This window comes from Salvelinus fontinalis, unplaced genomic scaffold (assembly GCF_029448725.1).
Source record: "Salvelinus fontinalis isolate EN_2023a unplaced genomic scaffold, ASM2944872v1 scaffold_0131, whole genome shotgun sequence".
In the NCBI taxonomy this organism is placed as follows: domain Eukaryota; kingdom Metazoa; phylum Chordata; class Actinopteri; order Salmoniformes; family Salmonidae; genus Salvelinus; species Salvelinus fontinalis.
The window spans coordinates 221,680-238,003 of record NW_026600340.1 but is presented as its reverse complement, the minus strand read 5'-3'; the positions used below and the strand labels follow the sequence as shown (position 1 = coordinate 238,003).

Below are 16,324 nucleotides of genomic sequence, written 5' to 3'. Positions count from 1 at the left end.
TACAGGCAGACAGACAGACAGCCGTACAGACAGCCGTACAGACAGACAGACAGACAGACAGCCGTACAGACAGCCGTACAGACAGACAGACAGACAGACAGACAGACAGACAGACAGACAGACAGCCGTACAGGCAGACAGACAGACAGCCGTACAGACAGCCGTACAGACAGCCGTACAGACAGCCGTACAGACAGCCGTACAGACAGCCGTACAGACAGACAGACAGACAGACAGACAGACAGACAGACGTACAGACAGACAGACAGACAGACAGAAGGGCCTGTATTAGCCCCTACAGAGTGACAGACAGACAGGGTCTGTATTAGCCCCTACAGAGTGACAGACAGACAGGGGACAGTAACATCATGCTCTGTGTCTCTGCGTTAATCCTCCCAGAGCCAGCCACCCGTGACATTCCATTAGTCCATTCTCTGCTGCTACTTCCTATTAAGGAGTCCTCTCTGGATCTGACAGGTCTGGAGGAAGAGGACAAAGATCAACATGACACCCTATTCCCTTTATAGTGCACTACTGTTGACCAGGGCCCAGTCAAAAGGAGTGCACTACATAGGGGACAGTGTTCCATTTGGGATGCATGCAGAGGATTAGCTAGGAGCTGGGTTAGGGGCTGGGTTAGGGGCTGGGTTAGGGGCTGGGTTAGGGGCTGGGTTAGGGGCTGGGCTAGGGGATGGGCTAGGGGCTGGGTTAGGGGCTGGGTTAGGGGCTGGGTTAGGAGCTGGGTTAGGGGATGGGCTAGGGGATGGGCTAGGGGCTGGGTTAGGGGCTGGGTTAGGGGATGGGTTAGGGGATGGGCTAGGGGATGGGCTAGGGGCTGGGTTAGGAGCTGGGCTAGGGGCTGGGTTAGGAGGCTGGTTAGGAGCTGGGTTAGGGGCTGGGCTAGGAGCTGGGTTAGGAGCTGGGTTAGGGGCTGGCCTAGGAGCTGGGTTAGGTGCTGGGCTAGGGGCTGGGTTAGGGGCTGGGTTGGGGGCTGGGTTAGGGGCTGGGTTGGGAGCTGGGTTAGGGGATGGGTTAGGGGATGGGTTAGGGGCTGGGTTAGGAGCTGGGTTAGGGGCTGGGTTAGGAGCTGGGTTAGGGGCTGGGTTAGGAGCTGGGTTAGGGGCTGGGTTAGGAGCTGGGTTAGGGGCTGGGTTAGGAGCTGGGTTAGGGGCTGGGTTAGGAGCTGGGTTAGGGGCTGGGTTAGGGGATGGGTTAGGGGCTGGGCTAGGTGCTGGGTTAGGCGCTGGGTTAGGGGCTGGGTTAGGGGATGGGTTAGGGGCTGGGCTAGGTGCTGGGTTAGGGGCTGGGTTAGGGGCTGGGTTAGGGGCTGGGTTAGGGGATGGGTTAGGGGCTGGGCTAGGGGCTGGGTTAGGGGCTGGGTTAGGGGGTGGGCTAGGGGCGGGGTTAGGGGCTGGGTTAGGGGCTGGGTTAGGAGATGGGCTAGGGGCTGGGTTAGGGGCTGGGTTAGGAGCTGGGCTAGGGGCTGGGTTAGGAGGCTGGTTAGGAGCTGGGTTAGGGGCTGGGCTAGGAGCTGGGTTAGGAGCTGGGTTAGGGGCTGGGCTAGGAGCTGGGTTAGGAGCTGGGTTAGGAGCTGGGTTAGGGGCTGGGCTAGGAGCTGGGTTAGGTGCTGGGCTAGGGGCTGGGCTAGGGGCTGGGTTAGGGGCTGGGTTGGGGGCTGGGTTGGGAGCTGGGTTGGGAGCTGGGTTAGGGGCTGGGTTAGGGGCTGGGTTAGGGGCTGGGTTAGGGGCTGGGTTAGGGGCTGGGTTAGGAGCTGGGTTAGGTTCTGGGTTAGGAGCTGGGTTAGGGGCTGGGCTAGGGGCTGGGCTAGGGGATGGGTTAGGGGCTGGGTTAGGGGCTGGGTTAGGGGATGGGTTAGGGGCTGGGTTAGGGGCTGGGTTAGGGGCTGGGTTAGGGGATGGGTTAGGGGATGGGTTAGGGGCCGGGTTAGGGGCCGGGTTAGGGGCCGGGTTAGGAGCCGGGTTAGGGGCCGGGTTGGGGGCTGGGTTAGGAGCTGGGTTAGGTTCTGGGTTAGGGGCTGGGCTAGGGGATGGGTTAGGGGCTGGGTTAGGGGCTGGGTTAGGGGATGGGTTAGGGGCTGGGTTAGGGGCTGGGTTAGGAGCTGGGTTAGGGGCTGGGTTAGGGGATGGGTTAGGGGATGGGTTAGGGGCTGGGTTAGGAGCTGGGTTAGGGGCTGGTTTAGGAGCTGGGTTAGGGGCTGGGTTAGGAGCTGGGTTAGGGGCTGGGTTAGGGGCTGGGTTAGGGGCTGGGTTAGGAGCTGGGTTAGGGGCTGGGTTAGGAGCTGGGTTAGGGGCTGGGTTAGGAGCTGGGTTAGGGGCTGGGTTAGGAGCTGGGTTAGGGGCTGGGTTAGGGGATGGGTTAGGGGCTGGGCTAGGTGCTGGGTTAGGCGCTGTGTTAGGGGCTGGGTTAGGTGATGGGTTAGGGGCTGGGCTAGGTGCTGGGTTAGGGGCTGGGTTAGGGGCTGGGTTAGGGGATGGGTTAGGGGCTGGGCTAGGTGCTGGGTTAGGGGCTGGGTTAGGGGCTGGGCTAGGGGCGGGGTTAGGGGCTGGGTTAGGGGATGGGCTAGGGGCTGGGTTAGGGGCTGGGTTAGGAGCTGGGCTAGGGGCTGGGTTAGGAGGCTGGTTAGGAGCTGGGTTAGGGGCTGGGCTAGGAGCTGGGTTAGGAGCTGGGTTAGGGGCTGGGCTAGGAGCTGGGTTAGGTGCTGAGCTAGGGGCTGGGTTAGGGGCTGGGTTGGGGGCTGGGTTGGGAGCTGGGTTAGGGGCTGGGTTGGGAGCTGGGTTAGGGGCTGGGTTAGGGGCTGGGTTAGGGGCTGGGTTAGGAGCTGGGTTAGGTTCTGGGTTAGGGGCTGGGCTAGGGGATGGGTTAGGGGATGGGTTAGGGGCTGGGTTAGGGGATGGGTTAGGGGCTGGGTTAGGAGCTGGGTTAGGAGCTGGGTTAGGGGCTGGGTTAGGAGCTGAGTTAGGGGCTGGGTTAGGGGCTGGGTTAGGGGCTGGGTTAGGAGCTGGGTTAGGGGCTGGGTTAGGGGATGGGTTAGGGGCTGGGCTAGGTGCTGGGTTAGGCGCTGGGTTAGGGGCTGGTTTAGGGGATGGGTTAGGGGCTGGGCTAGGTGCTGGGTTAGGGGCTGGGTTAGGGGCTGGGTTAAGGGATGGGTTAGGGGCTGGGCTAGGTGCTGGGTTAGGGGCTGGGTTAGGGGCTGGGTTAGGGGCTGGGCTAGGGGCGGGGTTAGGGGCGGGGTTATGGGCTGGGTTAGGGGATGGGTTAGGGGCTGGGTTAGGGGCTGGGCTAGGAGCTGGGCTAGGGGCTGGGTTAGGAGCTGGGTTAGGGGCTGGGTTAGGAGCTGGGTTAGGGGCTGGGTTAGGGGCTGAGCTAGGGGCTGGGTTAGGGGCTGGGTTAGGGGCTGGGCTAGGGGCTGGGTTAGGAGCTGGGTAAGGGGATGGGCTAGGGGCTGGGTTAGGAGCTGGGTTAGGGGCTGGGTTAGGAGCTGGGTTAGGGGCTGGGTTAGGAGCTGGGTTAGGGGCTGGGTTAGGGGCTGGGCTAGGAGCTGGGTTAGGGGCTGGGTTAGGAGCTGGGTTAGGGGCTGGGTTAGGAGCTGGGTTAGGGGCTGGGTTAGAGGCTGGGTTAGGGGCTGGGTTAGGGGCTGGGTTAGGAGCTGGGTTAGGGGCTGGGTTAGGGGCTGGGTTAGGAGCTGGGTTAGGAGCTGGGTTAGGGGCTGGGTTAGGAGCTGGGTTAGAGGCTGGGTTAGGGGCTGGGTTAGGGGCTGGGTTAGGAGCTGGGCTAGGAGCTGGGTTAGAGGATGGGTTAGTGGCCAGGTTAGGAGCTGGGTTAGGGGCTGGGTTAGGGGCTGGGTTAGGGGCTGGGTTAGGGGCTGGGCTAGGAGCTGGGTTAGGTGCTGGGTTAGGGGCTGGGTTAGGGGCTGGGTTAGGAGGCTGGTTAGGAGCTGGGTTAGGGGCTGGGCTAGGAGCTGGGTTAGGGGCTGGGCTAGGAGCTGGGTTAGGAGCTGGGTTAGGGGCTGGGCTGGGTTAGGGGCTGGGTTAGGAGCTGGGTTAGGGGCTGGGTTAGGAGCTGGGTTAGGGGCTGGGTTAGGGGCTGGGTTAGGAGCTGGGTTAGGGGCTGGGTTAGGTGCTAGGTTAGGAGCTGGGTTAGGAGCTGGGTTAGGAGCTGGGTTAGGGGCTGGGTTAGAGGCTGGGTTAGGGGCTGGGTTAGGGGCTGGGTTAGGAGCTGGGTTAGGGGCTGGGTTAGGGGCTGGGTTAGGAGCTGGGTTAGGAGCTGGGTTAGGGGCTGGGTTAGGAGCTGGGTTAGAGGCTGGGTTAGGGGCTGGGTTAGGGGCTGGGTTAGGAGCTGGGCTAGGAGCTGGGTTAGAGGATGGGTTAGTGGCCAGGTTAGGAGCTGGGTTAGGGGCTGGGTTAGGGGCTGGGTTAGGGGCTGGGTTAGGGGCTGGGCTAGGAGCTGGGTTAGGTGCTGGGTTAGGGGCTGGGTTAGGGGCTGGGTTAGGAGGCTGGTTAGGAGCTGGGTTAGGGGCTGGGCTAGGAGCTGGGTTAGGAGCTGGGTTAGGGGCTGGGCTGGGTTAGGGGCTGGGTTAGGAGCTGGGTTAGGGGCTGGGTTAGGAGCTGGGTTAGGGGCTGGGTTAGGGGCTGGGTTAGGAGCTGGGTTAGGGGCTGGGTTAGGTGCTAGGTTAGGAGCTGGGTTAGGAGCTGGGTTAGGGGCTGGGTTAGGAGCTGGGTTAGGGGCTGGGTTAGGAGCTGGGTTAGGGGCTGGGTTAGGATCTGGGTTAGGAGCTGGGTTAGGGGCTGGGTTAGGAGCTGGGTTAGGGGCTGGGTTAGGTGCTAGATTAGGGGCTGGGTTAGGGGCTGGGTTAGGAGCTGGGTTAGGAGCCTGGTTAGGGGCTGGGTAGCACCTCTCTCTCTGCCACCTTAGATATTGGACTGTGTCAATATTCACAAATGTACAAAGTCAGTAAGGAAGTCCTAGTCTTCACATGTCATATCTATCTTAACATCCTCAACTGTATGTTGGTCCGAGAATACTGTCATTGAGGTTTACTCTCTCTCTCTCTCTCTCTCTCTCTCTCTCTCTCTCTCTCTCTCTCTCTCTCTCTGTCTCTCTCTCTCTTGGTCTCTCTCACTCTATATCTCTCTCTGTCTCTCTCTCTCTCTCTCTGTCTCTCTCTCTCTTTATCTCTCTCTATCTGTCTCTCTCTCTATGTCTCTCTCTCTATGTCTCTCTCTCTGTCTCTCTCTCTGTCTCTCTCTCTTTCTGTCTCTCTCTCTCTCTGTCTCTCTCTCTCTCTCTCTCTCTCTCTCTCTCGGTCTCTCTTCTCTATATCTCTCTCGCTCTATATCTCTCTCTCTCTCTCTTTCTCTCTCTATCTCTCTATATCTGTCTCTCTCTCTATATCTCTCTCTCTCTGTCTCTCTCTCTATATCTCTCTCTCTCTGTCTCTCTCTCTCTCGCTCTCTCTCTCTCTCTCTCTCTCTCTCTCTCTCTCTCTCTCTCTCTGTCTCTCTCTGTTTCTCTCTCTCTCTTTGTCTCTCTCTGTCTCTCTCTGTCTCTCTCTCTCTCTCTATCTCTCTGTCTCTCTCTCTATCTCTCTGTCTCTCTCTCTGTCTCTCTCTCTGTCTCTCTCTCTCTCTCTCCAGTGTTACATGTTCCACATGTACGTGGGCGTGCGGGCAGGAGGGGGCATCGGTGACCAGATCGAGGATCCAGCTGGTGATGAGTATGAGATCTACAGGATCATCTTTGACATCACCTTCTTCTTCTTCGTCATCGTCATCCTCCTGGCCATCATCCAGGGTGAGGGGGTTGGCTCTTTTGGCAAACTGATCAAATCAAATCAAATCAAGTTTATTTTATATAGCCCTTCGTACATCAGCTAATATCTCGAAGTGCTGTACAGAAACCCAGCCTAAAACCCCAAACAGCAAGCCATGCAGGTGACAAACTGATGATGTCAAAAGGGCATTATAAATACATTTGATTGATTGATGGATTGAGGGAATGGGGGTTGGCTGTTCACGTCAGGACAGGGCTGAAAGTCTCTGTCTCCATGATGTCTAGTATTACTGTATCTAGTTGTTATTGACTGGGCTGTGTTGTCTGTTCAGGACAGGACTGACTGTCTCCATGATGTCTAGTATTACTGTATCTAGTTGTTATTGACTGAGCTGTGTTGTCTGTCCAGGACAGGTCTGACTGTCTCCATGATGTCTAGTATTACTGTATCTAGTTGTTATTGACTGAGCTGTGTTGTCTGTCCAGGACAGGACTGACTGTCTCCATGATGTCTAGTATTACTGTATCTAGTTGTTATTGACTGGGCTGTGTTGTCTGTTCAGGACAGGACTGACTGTCTCCAGGATGTCTAGTATTACTGTATCTAGTTGTTATTGACTGGGCTGTGTTGTCTGTTCAGGACAGGACTGACTGTCTCCATGATGTCTAGTATTACTGTATCTAGTTGTTATTGACTGGGCTGTGTTGTCTGTTCAGGACAGGACTGACTGTCTCCATGATGTCTAGTATTACTGTATCTAGTTGTTATTGACTGGGCTGTGTTGTCTGTCCAGGACAGGACTGACTGTCTCCATGATGTCTAGTATTACTGTATCTAGTTGGTATTGACTGGGCTGTGTTGTCTGTCCAGGACAGGACTGACTGTCTCTGTCTCCATGATGTCTAGTATTACTGTATCTAGTTGTTATTGACTGGGCTGTGTTGTCTGTCCAGGACAGGACTGACTGTCTCCATGATGTCTAGTATTACTGTATCTAGTTGTTATTGACTCTGTGTTGTCTGTTCAGGACAGGACTGACTGTCTCCATGATGTCTAGTATTACTGTATCTAGTTGTTATTGACTGGGCTGTGTTGTCTGTCCAGGACAGGACTGACTGTCTCCATGATGTCTAGTATTACTGTATCTAGTTGTTATTGACTGGGCTGTGTTGTCTGTCCAGGACAGGACTGACTGTCTCCATGATGTCTAGTATTACTGTATCTAGTTGTTATTGACTGGGCCGTGTTGTCTGTCCAGGACAGGACTGACTGTCTCCAGGATGTCTAGTATTACTGTATCTAGTTGGTATTGACTGGGCTGTGTTGTCTGTCCAGGACAGGACTGACTGTCTCCATGATGTCTAGTATTACTGTATCTAGTTGTTATTGACTCTGTGTTGTCTGTCCAGGACAGGACTGACTGTCTCCATGATGTCTAGTATTACTGTATCTAGTTGTTATTGACTGGGCCGTGTTGTCTGTCCAGGACAGGACTGACTGTCTCCATGATGTCTAGTATTACTGTATCTAGTTGTTATTGACTGGGCTGTGTTGTCTGTCCAGGACAGGACTGACTGTCTCCATGATGTCTAGTATTACTGTATCTAGTTGTTATTGACTGGGCTGTGTTGTCTGTCCAGGACAGGTCTGACTGTCTCCATGATGTCTAGTATTACTGTATCTAGTTGGTATTGACTGGGCTGTGTTGTCTGTCCAGGACAGGACTGACTGTCTCTGTCTCCATGATGTCTAGTATTACTGTATCTAGTTGTTATTGACTGGGCTGTGTTGTCTGTCCAGGACAGGACTGACTGTCTCCATGATGTCTAGTATTACTGTATCTAGTTGTTATAGACTGAGCTGTGTTGTCTGTCCAGGACAGGACTGACTGTCTCCATGATGTCTAGTATTACTGTATCTAGTTGTTATTGACTGGGCTGTGTTGTCTGTCCAGGACAGGACTGACTGTCTCCATGATGTCTAGTATTACTGTATCTAGTTGTTATTGACTGGGCTGTGTTGTCTGTCCAGGACAGGACTGACTGTCTCCATGATGTCTAGTATTACTGTATCTAGTTGTTATTGACTGGGCTGTGTTGTCTGTCCAGGACAGGACTGACTGTCTCCATGATGTCTAGTATTACTGTATCTAGTTGTTATTGACTGGGCTGTGTTGTCTGTCCAGGACAGGACTGACTGTCTCCATGATGTCTAGTATTACTGTATCTTTGAGCCTTCGGTTCTTGTTCTCTCCACCAGGTCTGATAATTGATGCGTTTGGAGAACTGAGAGACCAGCAGGAGCAGGTGAAGGAGGACATGGAGGTACGTACTCATAGCTGTGTCTGTGTGTGTGTCTGTGTGTGTGTGTGTGTGTGTGTGTGTGTGTGTGTGTGTGTGTGTGTGTGTGTGTGTGTGTGTGTGTGTGTGTGTGTGTGTGTGTGTGTGTGTGTGTGTGTGTGTGTGTGTGTGTGTGTGTGTGTGTCTATTTGTGTGTGTGTGTGTCTATTTGTGTGTGTATGTCTATTTGTGTGTGTGTGTGTGTGTGTGTGTGTATGTCTATTTGTGTGTGTGTGTCTTTCTGTGTGTGTGTGTGTGTCTTTGTGTGTGTGTGTGTGTGTCTTTGTGTGTGTGTGTGTGTGTCTTTGTGTGTGTGTGTGTGTGTGTGTGTGTGTGTGACTCAGAGCACACAGCAGTGTGTGTCAGCATTATAAAGAGACTCAACAGGAGGGAGGAAACTGCTGAAGCACATCATTGGTAAACACACATTCATATTCACACAACGCTGAAACATGGACTAGTTTAACAGGTAGTCATATTCCCACAGTGCTGAAACAGAGACTAGTTTAACAGGTAGTCATATTCCCACAGTGCTGAAACAGAGACTAGTTTAACAGGTAGTCATATTCCCACAGTGCTGAAACAGAGACTAGTTTAACAGGTAGTCATATTCCCACAGTGCTGAAACAGAGACTAGTTTAACAGGTAGTCATATTCACACAGTGCTGAAACAGAGACTAGTTTAACAGGTAGTCATATTCCCACAGTGCTGAAACAGAGACTAGTTTAACAGGTAGTCATATTCCCACAGTGCTGAAACAGAGACTAGTTTAACAGGTAGTCATTTTCCCACAGTGCTGAAACAGAGACTAGTTTAACAGGTAGTCATGGCCACCCAAGTGTCTCAGCGGTCTAAGGCACTGCATCGATGTGTTGCGGCGTCACTACAGCGCACAATTGGCCCAGCGTCATCTGGGTTAGGGGAGGGTTTGGCTAGGGGTGCTTTACTTGGCTCATCGCGTTCTAGCGACTCCTTGTGGCGGGCCGGGTGCCTGCAAGCTGGCCTCGGCCGTCAGTTGAACTCCGACACATTGGTGCGGCTGGATTCCGGGTTAAACGGGCAGTGTGTTAAGAAGCAGCGTGGATTGGCGGGTCATGTTTCGGGCAGGACTCATAACTCGACCTTCGACATCTCCCGAGCCTGTTGTAGAGTTACAGCGATGAGACAAGACAGGGAGCCTGGCTGATATGGTGGCTGATCTCTCAGAGGGTCATCTGAGGACAACAACAACAAACAGTGTCTCTGATGAGGATCAACAGCTCGTCCTTCGGAAGAGCGCTGGAGGAACTCCTGAGGAGAGGTTGGAGAATGTCTGGGGACCTGAGGAGAGGTTGGAGAATGTCTGGGGACCTGAGAAGAGGTTGGAGAACGTCTGGGGGTCCTGAGAAGAGGTTGGAGAACGTCTGGGGTCTTGAGGATAGGTTGGAGAACGTCTGGGGACCAGAGAAGACGTTGGAGAACGTCTGGGGGACCTGAGGAGAGGTTGGAGAACGTCTGGGGGACCTGAGGAGAGGTTGGAGAACGTCTGGGGGACCAGAGGAGAGGTTGGAGAACGTCTGGGGGTCCTGAGGAGAGGTTGAAGAATGTCTGGATGTCCTGAGGAGAGGTTGAAGAACGTCTGGGGACCAGAGAAGACGTTGGAGAACGTCTGGGGGTCCTGAGGAGAGGTTGGAGAACGTCTGGGGGACCAGAGGAGAGGTTGGAGAACGTCTGGTGGACCTGAGGAGAGGTTGAAGAACGTCTGGGGACCAGAGAAGACGTTGGAGAACGTCTGGGGGACCAGAGGAGAGGTTGGAGAACGCCTGGGGACCAGAGGAGAGGTTGGAGAACGTCTGGGGGTCCTGAGGAGAGGTTGGAAACCGCCTGGGGACCAGAGAAGACGTTGGAGAACGTCTGGGTGTCCTGAGGAAAGGTTGAAGAACCACTGTCTTATACAGTCTGATGCTCTGGATCTGTGTCTTCCCTCATTGTAGAATTTGGTAATAGATGTGAAACACTGGTGTTGGAAATTCAAAACGAGATGAATCTGAGCCATCTTGCCCGCTGTGTTGAGTGACATGCAGAGAGATGAGGTTGGCTGGCAGCATCACATACAGACGTGTCTTTCTCTTGCAGACCAAATGCTTCATCTGCGGAATAGGAAACGACTACTTTGACACAGTACCTCACGGCTTCGAGACCCACACCCTGCAGGAGCACAACTTGGCCAACTATCTGTGAGTAGAGACATACGTCCCCCCTGTCATCTCCAGTCAGTGTCCAGAGTCTGTCAGAGACATACGTACCCCCTGTCATCTCCAGTCAGTGTCCAGAGTCTGTCAGAGACATACATCCCCCCTGTCATCTCCAGTTAGTGTCCAGAGACATACGTCCCCCCTGTCATCTCCAGTCAGTGTCCAGAGACATACGTCCCCCTGTCATCTCCAGTCAGTGTCCAGAGTCTGTCAGAGGCATACGTCCACCCTGTCTTCTCCAGTCTGTGTCCAGAGTCTGTCAGAGACATACGTCCCCTCTGTCAGAGACATACGTCCCCCCTGTCATCTCCAGTCAGTGTCCAGAGTCTGTCAGAGACATACGTCCCCTCTGTCAGAGACATACGTCCCCCCTGTCATCTCCAGTCAGTGTCCAGAGTCTGTCAGAGACATACGTCCCCTCTGTCAGAGACATACGTCCCCTCTGTCAGAGACATACGTCCCCTCTGTCATCTCCAGTCAGTGTCCAGAGTCTGTCAGAGACATACGTCCCCCCTGTTATCTCCAGTCAGTGTCCAGAGTCTGTCAGAGACATACGTCCCCTCTGTCAGAGACATACGTCCCCCCTGTCATCTCCAGTCAGTGTCCAGAGACATACGTCCCCCCTGTCATCTCCAGTCAGTGTCCAGAGTCTGTCAGAGACATACGTCCCCCCTGTTATCTCCAGTCAGTGTCCAGAGTCTGTCAGAGACATACGTCCCCCCTGTCATCTCCAGGCAGTGTCCAGAGTCTGTCAGAGACATACGTCCCCCCTGTCATCTCCAGTCTGTGTCCAGAGTCTGTCAGAGACATACGTCCCCCCTGTCATCTCCAGTCAGTGTCCAGAGTCTGTCAGAGACATACGTCCCCCCCTGTCTTCTCCAGTCAGTGTCCAGAGTCTGTCAGAGACATACGTCCCCCCTGTCATCTCCAGTCAGTGTCCAGAGTCTGTCAGAGACATACGTCCCCTCTGTCAGAGACATACGTCCCCCCTGTTATCTCCAGTCAGTGTCCAGAGTCTGTCAGAGACATACGTCCCCCCTGTCATCTCCAGTCAGTGTCCAGAGTCTGTCAGAGACATACGTCCCCTCTGTCAGAGACATACGTCCCCCCTGTCATCTCCAGTCAGTGTCCAGAGACATACGTCCTCCCTGTCATCTCCAGTCAGTGTCCAGAGTCTGTCAGAGACATACGTCCCCTCTGTCAGAGACATACGTCCCCCCTGTCATCTCCAGTCAGTGTCCAGAGTCTGTCAGAGACATACGTCCCCTCTGTCAGAGACATACGTCCCCCCTGTTATCTCCAGTCAGTGTCCAGAGTCTGTCAGAGACATACGTCCCCTCTGTCATCTCCAGTCAGTGTCCAGAGTCTGTCAGAGACATACGTCCCCCCTGTCATCTCCAGTCAGTGTCCAGAGTCTGTCAGAGACATACGTCCCCCCTGTCATCTCCAGTCAGTGTCCAGAGTCTGTCAGAGACATACGTCCCCCCTTTCATCTCCAGTCTTTGTCCAGAGTCTGTCAGAGGGGACAGAGTTATGAGGTTTAGTTTACTACTGTGTCCTCTTCCCCCCCAACTCTCTCTTTAATGTTGTGTTGTTGGTTCTGCAGAAGCGCTGCAGTGAACAGGAGTGGGGAGAAGGGGCGGCCCTGTTTTGTCCCTCTTTCTAAAGACTTTCCTGCTCGATAACAGCGTGGCTCTATGTTGCACTAGGAGGCTATTGATCACGTCGTCATGCAGAGTAGAGAGAAGATCAGGAAGTAGAGGGAATTAAACCGACTTATTTCCTGCTCTATTCTGCTCTACATTCTGTTAAAGGGGCAATCAGCGGTTGAAATCATAACCAAAGTGTCCTCCCCGCCTCTGTTTTGGTATAAAGATGAGGGATGGGGCTGGAGAAATGGAACCACTCTCATACTCCTAGACAGAGCTATGGAGGACTGACCATCCATGAGATCTTAATGATGGTTTAACCATGTTTTAGAGGCTGTACAGGGGTTGTCGACTTTGTTACCAAACACTGGACTAACAAAAGCTTGTATTTTGGGGTTTGTGATGTTGACTTTGTTACCAAACACTGTACTAACAAACAGCTTGTCTGTTGGGTTTGTGATGTTGACTTTGTTACCAAACACTGGACTAACAAACAGCTTGTCTTTTGGGTTTGTGATGTTGACTTTGTTACCAAACACTGGACTAACAAACAGCTTGTCTGTTGGGTTTGTGATGTCGACTTTGTTACCAAACACTGGACTAACAAACAGCTTGTCTTTTGGGTTTGTGATGTCGACTTTGTTACCAAACACTGGACTAACAAACAGCTTGTATTTTGGGTTTGTGATGTTGACTTTGTTACCAAACACTGGACTAACAAACAGCTTGTATTTTGGGTTTGTGATGGGGTATGAAACTATCTGTCAGCTGTCTGATTGAAGTGATGCTAATTCTAAATGCCTTTCTGTTTTTGCTTTCCAGCTTTTTTGTGATGTATCTCATTAACAAAGATGAAACGGAGCACACGGGCCAGGTAAGAGTCTCAGGTTTACACCTCTAATGGCACCTGACTCCCTATGTAGTGCACTCCTTTGGACCAGAGCACATAGGGTCCATAGGGCCCTAGTCAAATGTAGTGCACTCCTTTGGACCAGAGCACATAGGCTCCATAGGGCCCTAGTCAAATGTAGTGCACTCCTTTGGACCAGAGCACATCGGCTCCATAGGGCCCTAGTCAAATGTAGTGCACTCCTTTGGACCAGAGCACATCGGCTCCATAGGGCCCTAGTCAAATGTAGTGCACTCCTTTGGACCAGAGCACATAGGCTCCATAGGGCCCTAGTCAAATGTAGTGCACTCCTTTGGACCAGAGCACATCGGCTCCATAGGGCCCTAGTCAAATGTAGTGCACTCCTTTGGACCAGAGCACATAGGCTCCATAGGGCCCTAGTCAAATGTAGTGCACTCCTTTGGACCAGAGCACATCGGCTCCATAGGGCCCTAGTCAAATGTAGTGCACTCCTTTGGACCAGAGCACATAGGGTCCATAGGGCCCTAGTCAAATGTAGTGCACTCCTTTGGACCAGAGCACATCGGCTCCATAGGGCCCTAGTCAAATGTAGTGCACTCCTTTGGACCAGAGCACATCGGCTCCATAGGGCCCTAGTCAAATGTAGTGCACTCCTTTGGACCAGAGCACATAGGCTCCATAGGGCCCTAGTCAAATGTAGTGCACTCCTTTGGACCAGAGCACATAGGGTCCATAGGGCCCTAGTTAAATGTAGTGCACTCCTTTGGACCAGAGCACATCGGCTCCATAGGGCCCTAGTCAAATGTAGTGCACTCCTTTGGACCAGAGCACATCGGCTCCATAGGGCCCTAGTCAAATGTAGTGCACTCCTTTGGACCAGAACACATAGGCTCCATAGGGCCCTAGTCAAATGTAGTGCACTCCTTTGGACCAGAGCACATCGGCTCCATAGGGCCCTAGTCAAATGTAGTGCACTATAAAGGGAATCGGGTGTGATTTTGGACACAAGGACACACAAAATAGACTTTTCCCTCCCATCACTGTTCACACAACAACCTCCCCAGTGGCTCTGCACCTCAGAGGAGAAAACACTGTCTCATCATCAGCAGTATGCTCCGTCACTCTCTACAGTTGTAGAAAATATAATCATTTAACCTCAGGGAATTGACTACAACACATACAAACCAGAAAGAGAACCATCTAACCTCAGGGAATTGACTATAACACATACAAACCAGAAAGAGAACCATTTGACCTCAGCGAATTGACACCAACACATACAAACCAGAAAGAGAACCATTTGACCTCAGGGAATTGACACCAACACATACAAACCAGAAAGAGAACCATTTAACCTCAGAGAATTGACACCAACACATACAAACCAGAAAGAGAACCATTTAACCTCAGGGAATTGACACCAACACATACACACCAGAAAGAGAACCATTTAACCTCAGAGAATTGACACCAACACATACAAACCAGAAAGAGAACCATTTAACCTCAGGGAATTGACACCAACACATACACACCAGAAAGAGAACCATTTGACCTCAGGGAATTGACACCAACACATACAAACCAGAAAGAGAACCATTTAACCTCAGAGAATTGACACCAACACATACAAACCAGAAAGAGAACCATTTGACCTCAGGGAATTGACACCAACACATACAAACCAGAAAGAGAACCATTTAACCTCAGAGAATTGACACCAACACATACAAACCAGAAAGAGAACCATTTAACCTCAGGGAATTGACACCAACACATACACACCAGAAAGAGAACCATTTAACCTCAGAGAATTGACACCAACACATACAAACCAGAAAGAGAACCATTTAACCTCAGGGAATTGACACCAACACATACACACCAGAAAGAGAACCATTTAACCTCAGAGAATTGACACCAACAAATACAAAGACTCCAAAAAGACAAATCTACAGATCACGAAGGCCTCATTCGTGCAGGTTATAATTTTCATTGCACCTTAGTTAAGTTAGTGTATGTTAGTAGAGAGACCATTGGCTTGTGACTGTAGAGGAGGTACATTATCCTGGATGATAGACATCTTATCTCACTACTTGTTATATATTAAATCAACTGTCTGATACCCCTCCCTTTCCTCCCCTCCCTCCCCTTCCCTCTCTATCCTTCCCTCCCTCCCCTCCCTCCCCCCTCCCCTCTCTATCCTCCCCTCCCTCCCTCCCCCCCTCCCCTCTCTATCCTCCCCTCCCCTTTCCCCCCTCCCCCCTCCCCTCTCTATCCTTCCCTCCCCTTTCCTCCCCTCCCTCCCCTTCCCTCTCTACCCCCCCCTCCCCCCTCCCCTCTCTATCCTCCCCTCCCCCCCTCCCCTCTCTATCCTCCCCTCCCTCCCTCCCTCCCCCCCTCCCCCCCTCCCTCCCTCTATCCTCCCCTCCCCCCCTCCCCTCCCTCCCTCCCCCCCCCCCCCCTCCCTCCCTCCCCTCTCTATCCCCCCCTCCCCCGTCTACAGGAGTCGTATGTGTGGAAGATGTACCAGGAGCGTTGCTGGGAATTCTTCCCTGCCGGAGACTGTTTCCGCAAACAATACGAAGACCAGCTCAACTGATCAATTCCACTGACCTACTGATCAGCTGATCTATTGATCCAGAGACTTGTCCTTTCTTACTGATCAATGTGAAAGGGGGGGCTGCTTCGTCACCTTCCTTCGTCAGCTAGCCCCCTCGCTGTTCAGAATACTTTCCAGACACTGTACATAATAATATAATGACGATGATTATTCAACTGTATAATGTCCTTCCTGGGGTACGTTTGGAACACAGGGCTGTGTTTTCACTTTGAGGACTCAATGCTTCATCTATACATCTGCTTTTAATAATAACACATTGATGACAAGCAAACTAAATGATTGGGGGGGGGGACGCTGAAGAAAAGGAGGGGAGATGGGGGGGGGGGGACCAACGGGGCGACATGATGAGGAAACAGTGTACTGGACTGTACAGTACTTACAGGAGATGAAGGGCAGGCCCAGCGGACGGAGGGGAGGACCAACGGGGCGACATGATGAGGAAACAGTGTACAGGACTGTACAGTACTTACAGGAGATGAAGGGCAGGCCCAGCGGACGGAGGGGAGGACCAACGGGGCGACATGATGAGGAAACAGTGTACAGGACTGTACAGTACTTACAGGAGATGAAGGGCAGGCCCAGCGGACGGAGGGGAGGACCAACGGGGCGTCATGATGAGGAAACGGTGTACAGGACTGTACAGTACTTACAGGAGATGAAGGGCAGGCCCAGCGGACGGAGGGGTGGACCAACGGGGCGACATGATGAGGAAACAGTGCCTTACCAAGCCGGGTCTGAGCACAGCTATGCAAGCTGGAGAAAAGAGGAATGCTTGGATGGTACCATCAACACGCCAGCATGTGGAGACTGATACAC

General features: G+C 52.8%; 1 protein-coding gene across 1 annotated transcript in view; it reads left to right on the top strand.

Annotated features, from left to right (window-relative positions):
- Positions 1–15,812, top strand: part of LOC129843403 (ryanodine receptor 2) — a 156,274-nt gene extending 140,462 nt beyond the window's left edge. Inside the window, exons 41-45 of the mRNA XM_055912112.1 lie at positions 5,655–5,811; positions 8,051–8,115; positions 10,247–10,347; positions 12,837–12,888; positions 15,392–15,812. Of these exons, the coding sequence (XP_055768087.1) occupies positions 5,655–5,811; positions 8,051–8,115; positions 10,247–10,347; positions 12,837–12,888; positions 15,392–15,487 (471 nt within the window). The 3' untranslated portion in view covers positions 15,488–15,812. The remainder of the gene's footprint in view (positions 1–5,654; positions 5,812–8,050; positions 8,116–10,246; positions 10,348–12,836; positions 12,889–15,391) is intronic.
- Positions 15,813–16,324: the final 512 nt, after the last annotated feature.